The sequence below is a fragment of the Cebus imitator genome, unplaced genomic scaffold (assembly GCF_001604975.1).
Source record: "Cebus imitator isolate Cc_AM_T3 unplaced genomic scaffold, Cebus_imitator-1.0 Scaffold618, whole genome shotgun sequence".
In the NCBI taxonomy this organism is placed as follows: Eukaryota; Metazoa; Chordata; class Mammalia; order Primates; family Cebidae; genus Cebus; species Cebus imitator.
The window spans coordinates 401408-412783 of record NW_016107933.1 but is presented as its reverse complement, the minus strand read 5'-3'; the positions used below and the strand labels follow the sequence as shown (position 1 = coordinate 412783).

The window sequence follows — 11376 nt, the reverse complement described above, 5'->3', positions numbered from 1 at the left end:
ATGGCTCCTTCTCTTCTTCATGGCCCAGAGTAGCATTAATGAGCACGGTTTCTGATTCCAATAACTTTACTGCCCCACTCCCCACTGCCCAACATAGATATTTAGGGCCCATCTCCCCGGAAAGTTTTATCTCCTCTCCCCAGGCATTTTCCAAAATCTGATAGTAAACAGTTGAGACACTCCACTGTGATTCTGGGTTTTGAATTGTGTCAAATGAGCACCCTGCAAGAATATCTAGGTTCTATATGGAGGTCTCCTTGTCAGGAAAAGGGCCCCAGACGGTTTCTCCTCATCTTGGATTCAGAGCCTGTGGATTGGGAATGTGGGGCCAGTAGTCCAGACATTGCTGGTCCAGGTCACCTGCCGTGAGCCACCAGCAGATCACTGCCATGGCTCCAGGCATGGCTCTCAGCCTTGGGCTACTTGTTCAGGAAGGTAGAGGTGCCCATGTGGCTCAGGTTGGGGGGTGGGCCAGCCCCAGAAAAGCCTGGGTCGGGAGACAGGCAGGGCAGTGGTGGCTTTATGGGCAGCCAACCTGCTCGTGTCTTCCATGGTCTTCCCAGGCAGCCACAGGACCTGCGTTCTCTCACATTGCTGACAATGACCAGAAAGAGGGTTTGGGTTCTACAGGGACCTTCTGATCTGGGGCCTGGGCTGTGTCCTGCCCATGGGAATCTCACTCCTCCCTTTTTGTACCACTGAGGAGTCCTACCAGGGAGGAGGAAGAAAGCATGGGAGGCCATGAGAAAAAAAAGCGGGGAGCAGCCCAGCATCATGGGGACAGGCCTCAAGCACAGGACCAGGCCCAGGGGCTATCCTGGGGAGGGAGCAACCATGGTAGCAATGGCTGAGTTCAGCCTGCCCAGAGCTCAGATCTTTATCAAAAGGAATCACACCTTAAGGGAGATAAGGAGCATCAGGGAAAATTGGGTCTGAAGTACTTCCCTCCACTCTGTCTCCCTACCCAGAGATGGGTCAGGAGCAACACCCCCTAAGGGACTCCTAGGCCGGAACTGGAGACACTGCCTACAGCACAGTTGCTGAAGAGGGCACGTCTGGAGGATGGTGCCTCACTTTTTAAACCAGCTGCATGACCTTTTGAATGTTGGTATGAGTGCCTGAGCCCACCACTCCTTTATTGAGAAATGAGAATGATGTATTCTCCATCCAGCGTTTTCAAAACTGTGTAATACTGTAATACCAGCCTTGGAAAAGCTACGGGCAACAGGAGAGGGGGCAGTGTGTGGCCAGGGTGTCCTTCCCAGTACCACCAGGCCCAGGCTCCCTCCTTTATCAAAGCATATGGGATGGGGGGTGGGGAGGCTGTTATCAGCTCTTATGCAGACCCCCCTGTGTCTCCCTGAGGGTGGGGATCAGTAGTTTCACACCTTAAGCCTCCCAGGCTGCTGGAGATGATGGGGTGGGGCAGGGACAGGAGCCCTGTGTCTCCTCCGCCCATCTTCAAATAGCATTATCACCAGCGTCTGATTCTATCTGTTTCATATATTGGGGATCTGTGTAAGATTTTTATCTGAGAAAAGCCTTCTGTCAGTTTCAAAATCCTGACAGCTACATCTCAGGATCCTACAATTTGATTTCTAGCATCTCCCCTGGCACCAGGCCCTTCCCCTTTCCCCTCGGCATCATGAGCATGGGTTCTTGGCTCACTGTCAGAGAGACCCCTGCTTCTGATGGCCGATGGGTTTTAACTCCCTTTTCATGGTGGACACTGCAGCCAGTCATGTATTCTCCTTGTTTTGGTCACTTAGAAGCTCAGGGCCAAAGTTGGGTGCCCCTCTGACACATGGCCTCCCTATGTTCTTCTTGCCTAGAGCTTTGCTATTTTAAGATTCAAAATTTCCCTGTTTTGAACTTCCTCAGTTACTCACATTTATCTTTTTCATACCTTATCTTTTTTATGCCTTTATGCATTATTTGGTTCACTGTTCTAGGCTCTGGGGCTCTGCCCTTTGGAGCTTTCAGGATAATGAAAAAGTCTGGCACTAGTCAGTTATCTGACATCAGATGTGAGTTTGGCTGGGAAGGCACAGCTGCTGAGACCATGTGCTGCCGAGACCTTACCTGTTCAAGGAGGTCAGGTGATGCCTGCCTGAGGAAGATGTGCTCCAGCTGCACCTGAAGGAGGTTGGGTGGTAGCTGAAGGCAGGAGAGAGGCATTGCATGTGCAAAGGCCCTGTGGCCAGAAGGAGATCCATGCAGAGCAAGGAGTTTAAGGCCTGAAGGAGGCGGGAGAGGGAAGGGGACAGGTCATAGGCTTCAAGCGAGGGTGGGGTGTGTGCCATGGTCACATCTTCAGTGAGAAAACAGCACTCTGACTGGAGCAGGATAGCCAGATGACATGGGTAAAGAATGGACACAGACCCCTCCCATGGCACAGCCAAGAGGCAGCTCAGCCAGGGTGGAGGTAGGAGAGGGGGAGGAACAAGGGCATATCTGATAGTGTCTAGGAGGGGACACCCAGGTGTTTGGCTTGTGGGCCTGAAATACCATGCACTGAGACGGGGTGTTGCAGCAGAAGCCCTGAGCTCCGGCTGCATGGGTTGAGTCTCACGGGCTTTGGGGACCCACAGGCACTTGGTGGATGTGGCTTGTAGCAAGTCTGAAGCTTCAGAGGCTTGGGGCTGGTGGTCTGTCACCAGCTTCTAAGGGAAAATTACAGGCTGAAGCAGTGGCCATTAAGAAGCAGGAGGACATCAGAACCACTGGCCTTTGATGGGAGGAGGGGGGTCTTGTCTGTTATTGCGGGAAGCTTCAGTGGGTTGGATGGCTTCAGATGTAGATAATGCCATATGTCGGTGTATGGGGTAACTGTGTCAGATGTGGCCCCCCTCCAATGCCTGCCCCTTTTTCCCTCCCTCCCTTTCTTCCTCCCTTGTCTCCTTGTGTCCCTCCCTCACTTTCCTTTTTTCCTTCCTTTCCTTCCTTCAATTCCTCCTTCCTTTCACTTCTCCCTCCTTCCTTCCTTTCTTTCAATAGTAGATAAGTTCAACTAAGGAGAGTGAGGGAAAAGGAGGGCACATCAAGGGTTGGTGTGGGAAAAGTCTGAAGTCATCACTGTGGAGAGTAGAGAGTGGCTGAGCAGAGACCATAACAGGCAGTGTTGGGCTCACGGAGGTCGGTGATTAGGAATTTATTGAATCAGATGTCTCCTGTAACACGACTTAATCTTTCATCTTGAGTGAATTTTTTTAAATCTTCTCAATTTGGCCGAGTGTGGTGGCTCATGCCTGTAATCCCAGCACTTTGGGTGGACGAGGCGGCTAGATCACAAGGTCAAGAGATTGAGAGTCTCCTGGCCAACATGGTGAGATCCTGTCTCTACTAAAAATACAAAAATTAGCCGGGTATGGTGGCATGTGCCTTTAGTCCCAGCTACTCAGGAGGCTGAGGCAGGAGAATCGCTTGAATCCCGGGGCAGGCAGAGGTTGCAGTGAGCCAAGATGGTGCCTCTGCACTCCAGCCTGGCAACAGAGCAAGACTCGGTCTCAAAAAAAAAAAAAAAAATCATCTCAATTTTTGTGTTGTGGAATGAGCGGGTGGGGAGAGGGAAGGGCTGAAAACTTGGGGAGAAGACAGAGAGTAAAGAGAGTGAGAGCAGGAAGAGTTGATGGGCTGAATGAACATAGCTGCAGACAGAGGTGGAGATGGGCCAGAGAGAAGATGGCTCGGTGGAAAGTGAGAGATAATGGTGGCTTCTGTGGAGACTCGGGACTCTTCATGAAAGCTGGACCACAGTTGACCGGCTTCTTGGGTGGAAATGAAAGAGAAACATGTGCAGGCAGCATGTTTTTTCAGGAAATGGCTGGATGCTCAAGGTGGCAGTGCCATAGGGGGATGGAGCAGAGGCTGGACATGAAGTTGTCAGGAAGGAGGCAAGTGTAGGAAAGCCCATGCAAGTTTGGGTGATTTTTGACTTTCCTTTAGGCACTGTTCAGTTAAAAGATCATCTGGGGCATTTGGGTAAGAATGGGAGCAACATCTGGGAGTTGTGGAGAGCAGTGGGGCCACAGCAGCGCTGGGATTTGCTATATTGAGTCTTAGGAATTGGCTCTTTTAGGTTAAATTTTGTTATAGTTACCACTTATAGATTATTGTAGAGTCAAGCCTTGACACAGAATTTCACTGGGGTTACCACTGGGATGTCAAATGTGAAGATGTGATGAAGTCCTATTCCTTCAGATGAGCTTAGAATTGCTCTGTAAGAATGAACAGGCCTCATTTCTTTCTCAAACTTTTAAGAGATACTGAAACATCCAGGTTCAGCTGGGGCCTGCTTGGAGAAAGGAAGCCTTGCTCACAGCTTGTGTGTCAGCACTTCGGGGCAGGGGTCCCTAGACGCTGCCTGCTCTGGGGATGTTCTGACACTGAACCCACACAGACTTTCTGCCTGGGCTCACTTGCCTCTGTGCTGTCTCTGGGCTCTTCCATATGCCTCCTCCAGCAAGCTGCACCCTGTGGGGGAACAAAATCCCCCTTATCTTGTCATTTGGTTATTTGTCCCACTTTTCTCTTTCAGAGGGCCACTGCCAAGGCGACAAGTCAATATTCTGTAGGATGGAAGTCTTGTCTCGCTATTGCTCCATCCCAGGCTACAACAAGCTGTGCTGCAAGTCCTGTAACCTGCACAACAACCTCAGCAACGTGGAGGACAGGATAGAGCCACCACTCGGGAAGCATAACGACATCGACGTGTTCATGCCCACCCTCCCAGTGCCCACTCTCATCATGGAGGTGCAGCCATCGCCAGGCACCCCCCTGGAGGTCCCTCTCAATGCCTCCAACACGAATGCCACAGAGGATCACCCAGAAACCAATGCTTTAGATGAACCCTACAAAATCCATGGCCTGGAAGATGAAGTCCAGACACCCAATTTAATTCCTCGACGACCGAGCCCATATGAAAAGACCAGAAACCAAAGAATCCAAGAGCTCATTGACGAGATGCGGAAGAAAGAGATGCTCGGAAAGTTCTAATAAAATGGACAGATAGCATCACTAGCACTTTTTTCTTGCTTATAGAGATATTCCATGGGATAGCAAATCCTGTGTCATGGAGATGAAGTCAAAATTCCTGATTCCAAAAGGTTTTGAGAAAACAAAGAGGGGGAATGACGTAAGAAAGATAGGCATGAGCATGTGGTAACTAGGTTAGCACATGCACTTCCCAGCCGAGGAGCAACCAAATCCTGCAGTGGTGTTGGGCGTGGAGTGGAGGGGAATATAAAAGCTGTATAGCCTCCATCGGTGAGGGCAGGGCAGGAGGGATCACTTAGAGAAAAAAAAATTGGCCCCAAGTTGCTAAGCAGTGATTGGGGATCTTCCTTTCTTTGGTGGTGATGCACGGCATTTCCTACCAATCCCCAGACACAGCCTGTGGGACTGTTAGGAGAAATGGTGATCTACTGCATAACTGACCAGTTGCCAAGAGTACAGTGAAGTGGAGGTGATAAACTCAAATCATCTTCCAGGGCCAGGCAGGTGACCAGGGTGAGTGTAGTGGTCTGCTGGGCACTGTGACCACCCTGACAGTCACACCCACCTAGAGCTGATTGTTGCGTTTGGCCATTGCTGCCACTGTGAAATCTGTATCTCTCTTCATGTCTGCTCCACTATCCCTGGCCTTGCCGGACAGTGTCCTTTTTTGGAAGAAGTCTAGATTTTCACATGAAAAAACTCAATCTTTAAAGGTCAACTCAGAATATTTTAAGGAGGCCTCCAGTCTTCTTGGCCTGATGCAGTCTTGCTAATTAAGAGCTAAAGGGCATCTGACCTATTTGGTGCTCATGTTGTACAGCACCTGAATGTCTCAACCAAGTCTGAGCTGTGCAGCTGTCCTCTTCACCTGGGAAAGTAATGAGAATTCTAAAACAGGACATAAGGATAGGTCTAAACAGGGTCCATGCCAAGAAAACAGTGGGGTGCCCTCCCAGGCCTCTCCCCTGTCCACTAACCCTGGCCTTGCTGGCTGCCTTCCAGGCCCTGGTGGAACAGCTCCTGCATTCTTCCCTGGCCACCTTGGCCCCAGGGCTCCCCAGAGAGCCTCTTCCCTCCCCAAGTACCTGAGAAGGATAGGGGAGGCACGTGCTCTACTGGGAAGGTTCAGTGAGCGGTTCAAGAGCCTGGAATCTCCCTAAGGCCAGGCCTAAGGATTCTGGGATCCTGGGCTTTGTGGGCTTTGCTTGCTTGCTGGGAATGGGTTTTCCCTGTCCAGCCCTGCCACACTCTTGCCTCTGTCCCTTAGAAGCCCCAGAACCCAGGAGTGACCTGCTAAATATGGCCCCTGACAGGGGTATAGGGTGGGAAATGGGGAGAGCCTACATTATCTTTTGCTCCTTGAAAACTTTAATAGCTCCTATTTTCCAGAGAATGGTGCTTTGTGAGCAAGATGCAAGTAAAAGAGAAATAGGAGGAAGGGAGTGGGGGTGGATGGGAGAAGGATGGCTCATTTTTATCTCTCACTGCATTGATATTTTGTGAACATGAAACTTAAACTTTCCAGAATTATAAGACCCAGGGGCACGTTAGCTCCTTAGCTGGGCTTAGTGTGACACATAATTCTTAAGCTTTTCCTGTTTAAGAAACTTCTAGAGGCTGTGTACTCTTGCCAATCCTCACTCTTTGAGAACTTGTTGTCGTTGATTTCCCCATTATATGGATGAGGCTCAGGATCATAGCATAGTGGCTACCTTCTACTGATTTTTGAGGTGCTAAGTATCTGAGGCTGCACATGTGTGGGTGGGTCTGTGTGTATGGTCCAAGGACAAAATGACAATGTAGGAACCAGCAAGAACGGAATCAGGGCTGACGCTTCAATCTCCACCTGGGCAATGGCTAGCCTCCCTCCCTCCGCCTCCACCTCCACATCCCACACATGTTGCGCGCTGTCCCCATGTCTCCTAAAGAACCAAACTGGAGAAAACCTTCCTGACTATCTCTCATAGTACCCGTTCCTTATGATGTGGTTTAGAGCACGTGTGCAATCCTGCCTCTGTAATTAGGAAATGGAGCCTGAGGCTTTCCATTGCTGGTTGAACCCAGGGCAACTGGTGTTATTCAACTGGGTGGTTCTTACTTGGGTCTGTCCTAGGATGTGGAGTAAGTTCAGGACTAACTCTAGGCAGAGAGTATGACTCGGTTTACCCAGCCTAGGGACCTCTGGATGGGAATGCTCCATTCCCAGATCCCAGCAGAGCAGGGCTTCCTGGCTTGAGGCTGAAAGCCCTTGGGAAGAGGCCCAGGTGGGACATTCCCTGGGCACCGTTCTTCTGCTGACAGGAGCAAGGTACCCTCTGGGAACTGACGGCTAGCATGGCTGTGACCTATGTGCCATCCTCAATCCTTGAGCCATATGTCAAAAGAGTTCTCTAGAGCCACATGGTCCTCAGAAGTCTCTCTGTTTAAGGAATGCAATGTTCACCAGGCTCTAAGAAACGACGCAAATCTCCACTGAGCTGGGGACCACTTGGAGAACTGGCTTAGTAACAGTCCTGATCTTTGCAAGCCAGCTTCTGCATCTGGGGAGCTCCTGGCATGGATGAAACTCAGGCCTTCCCCTGTGCTAGAAAATCTGCTACAGTGTCCCTGCGTCACTTCTCATTAGTGGACAGACTCGTGTTAGATTTGTGGGACCCAGCTCTCTGATTTACTCCTTTTGGAAAACCCATGGAATTTCATGTATAAGCCTCTCGTGTATTTTAAGGTTTTTCTGTTTGAGTATATAAATGGTGCTCAATAGCAACATCTTAGCAGATGAAGCGTTATGATTCTAATCCCTCCTGTATGACAGGTAGCCGCCATACTGAATCAAGGTGCTGAACTCAAATCACAAAATTCTGGCTTACTGATACAGCAATCAATACATTTTTGTTCTGTAATGTAAAATCTGACTCTTACTTTTATAACTTATTAAAGTTAAAATGTCCGTGTTTTTGCAAATCATGCCAGCGTTTGTTGATGTCTTGTTTACACTAGTGCCCGTGCCTGGCTGGAACGTGAGTGGAATGGAAGGATGTGCTGCCTTCACCAGGCTGAGAGTTCGGGGTGCTGGGGAGCACTGAGCCACGGCTGCTCAAGGAAGGACGCTGCAAAGGGCCAAAGGCACCCCGAAGAAAGGTTCCCTTTCCGAGCTCCCCAAGGGTCGGCTCTCCAAGTCACATGACTGAGCCAGGAGCTCCTACCAAATCTTTAGTTCAGGGAAGAGGTGAAAAGTCTCTGGACATCTCCTCCCAGATGACAATCCCTTCTCTCCTATGATTAGGGTTTCCAGAAAAAATACCAGATGCAGAGTTACATTTGAATTTCAGAGAAACAACACACACATTTTTTAGTATGAAATGAGATATATTTATATGAAGAAATTATTTGCTATTTCTCTGAAATTCAATTTTAACTGAGAATCCTGTGTTATTATTTGTTAAATTTGATCACACAGCCTATACTTTGTGTACCACTTCTAAAGAAAACTCCCTTATCTCTGACCCTTGTTGCTATCAGCAGGTATAGGGAAAAGCAGGGGTAGAGGGAAGAGATTTCTTCTGTCCGAATTTTTGTAAGTATTCCCATGCACTCTAAAAGAACATGGAATTGGTGGTTGTTGGGGATAGTATCTATACATGCCCATGATGTCAAATTTGTTAATTTGTTATTGAAATATTTTGCATCTTGATTTTGTTTTCTCCTTGTTCAATTGGTTTGATAGAAAGTTGGGTTTTGGGGAATTTTGTTTGTTTGTTTTTGCTGTTGTTTGTTTGTTTTTCTGAAACAGAGTTTTGCTCTTTTTGCCCAGGCTGGAGTGCAATGGCACAATCTCGGCTCACTACAACCTCCACCTCCCAGGTTCAAGTGATTCTCCTGCCTCAGCCTCCTCAGTCGCTGGGACTACAGGCACCTGCCATGATGCCCAGATAATTTTTGTATTTTTAGTAGAGACGGGGTTTCGCCATGTTAGCCAGGGGGTCTTGAACTCCTGACCTCAAGTGATCTGCCCCCCTCGACCTCCCAAAGTGCTGGGATTACAGGCATGAGCCACTGCACTCAGCCCATATTTACTCTTCTTTTAAAGAACAAGCTTTTTCACTATTTTGAAGCCATATTTAGAACATGCACATTCCTGCTAGGCATGGTGGCGGATTACAAGGTCAAGAGATCGAGACCATCCTGGCTAACATGGTGAAACCCCGTCTCTACTAAAAACACAAAAATTAGCTGGGAGTGGTGGTGTGTGCCTGTAGTCCCAGCTACTTGGGAGGCTGAGGCAGAATTGCTTGAGCCCGGGAGGCAGAGGTTGCAGTGAGCTGAGCTCCTGCTACTACGCTCCAGCCTGGTGTCTGACAACAAAACAAGACTCTGTCTCAAAAAAAAAAAAAAAAAAGAACATGCACATTTCTAATTGTTATTTTCTTAGTGACATCATCCTTTTATGAATTGGCTGATTTTATTCCCAGAAATAACTTGTCTTGAAAATTTCCTCCATGCTAGTCCAGATAGCTAAATCAGTTTTCTTTTAGTTAAAGGTTGCATGCTATAACTTCTCCTTTACTTTCCAGTTTTCTGTATCCTATGTGCTGTATTTGAGCTTTGTAGACAAAGCATTTTTAATTATAGCCCACCATTTTAACCCTTTAATTGGACCATTTAGTTTATTACATCTAATGCCGTCACTGCGGCCAGCACCCTCTGGCTGCCTTCTTTGCTCTCTGTTCCTCCTGACCGTTCAGTGTTCTTTCTCCACTTCTTTCGCACCTTCCTTTTGGATTGGGTGCTTTTTTCCCCATTCCATTTTAACCTTCTGTTAGTTGTTTTTTGTTGTTTTTTGGGGTTTTTTTTTTGCATTTTAGGTTTTGGGGTACATGTGAAGAACATGCAAGATTGTTGCATAGGTACACACGTGGCAGTGTGATTTGCTGCCTTCCTCCCCATCACCTACATCTGGCATTTCTCCCCACGCTATCTCTCCCCAACTCCCCACCCCACGCTGTCCCTGTTAGTTTTGAGCCACGTAATGTTTTTCTCTTATTTTAACGAGTATTCAAAAATCTTCAACCTGTATTCTTATCAAAATCTCTTATAAATCTACTCTCTTTACAACAATGCAAATTTCTAGAACAGTGTACTCAAGCTGTGCTCTCAAACTAAAAATTTTTCATTTGTTGAAAAGGCTGTCTTTTCCCTATAAAATTTCCTTGATATGTTGGTAAAAATCAAGTGATCACAAATGAAGAATTTTTTTGTATCAACTCTGTTCCATTGATCTACATCTTTCCTTGCATTAGTATCACAGCTATCTTGCTTACTATAACTTTTAGTAAGCTTTGAAATCAGGGAGTATGCAGTCCTTTAACTTTGTTATTTTTCAAAATTGTTTTGCCTCTTCAGGGTGTTTTGCACTTCTGTATAAGTATTTAAGTCAGCTTGTCAATTCTGCAAGAAGGCCTACTGGAATGTGAGAAAAGTCACATTGAAGGTATAGAGAACTGGCACCTAACAATATTGTGTCTTCCAGTCTGTGACCATGAAATGTCTTTCTACTTGTTTGGATTTTCTTTAATATCTCTCAGGCAGTGTTTTGTAGTTTTCAACATACAGACCTTACACATTTTTGTTAAGTTTATTCCTAAGCATTTTATTCTCTTTGGTGGACTAGTTTTATTAATTTCATTTTCATATTGCTCATTCCTCGTAAAGTACAGTTGCTTTTTGTATCTTAATCCCAGGTCCTCAAATGTATTCAGCATGTTTATTAGTTCTAGTGGCTTTTTTTTTTTTTTTTTTTTTTTTTTTTTTTTTTTTTTTTTTTTGGTACAGATTGCTTAGTATTTTCTTTTCTTTTTGAGACAGGGTCTCACTCTGTTGCCTAGGCTGAAATAAAGACAGTTGTATTTGTCCTTTTTCAATCTGGATTGCTGTCTTCTTTATTATTGGACTAGCTAGAGCATCCCTACAATGCTGAATAGAAATGGCAAGAGCCAACATACTTGCCTTACTCCTCATCTTATGGGAAAAGCACCCAGTATTCCACTGTTAAGTATGATGTTAGCTGTTAGCTTCTTATAGATGCACATTATTTTATTTATTTATTGTTTGAGATGGAGTCACTCTGTCACTCAGGCTGGAGTGCAGTGGTGTGATCTCAGCTCACTGCAACCTCTGGCTCCTGGGTTCAATTGATTCTCCTGCCTCAGCCTCCTGAGTAGCAGGGATTATAGGCATGCACCACCACACCCGGCTAATTTTTGTATTTTTAGTAGAGACGGGGTTTCACCATGTTGGTCAGGCTGGTCTCGAACTCCTGACCTTGTGATCTGCCTGCCTCGGCCTCCCAAAGTGCTGGAATTACAGGCATGAGCCACCATGCCG

At 47.1% G+C, this 11376-nt stretch overlaps 1 protein-coding gene across 1 annotated transcript in view; it reads left to right on the top strand.

Annotated features, from left to right (window-relative positions):
- The window catches only part of ADAMTS2 (ADAM metallopeptidase with thrombospondin type 1 motif 2), a 217386-nt gene extending 212373 nt beyond the window's left edge, over window positions 1-5013 (top strand). The window contains exon 22 of the mRNA XM_017517128.2: window positions 4538-5013. Coding sequence (XP_017372617.1) covers window positions 4538-4995 — 458 coding nt within the window. The 3' untranslated portion in view covers window positions 4996-5013. The remainder of the gene's footprint in view (window positions 1-4537) is intronic.
- Window positions 5014-11376: the final 6363 nt, after the last annotated feature.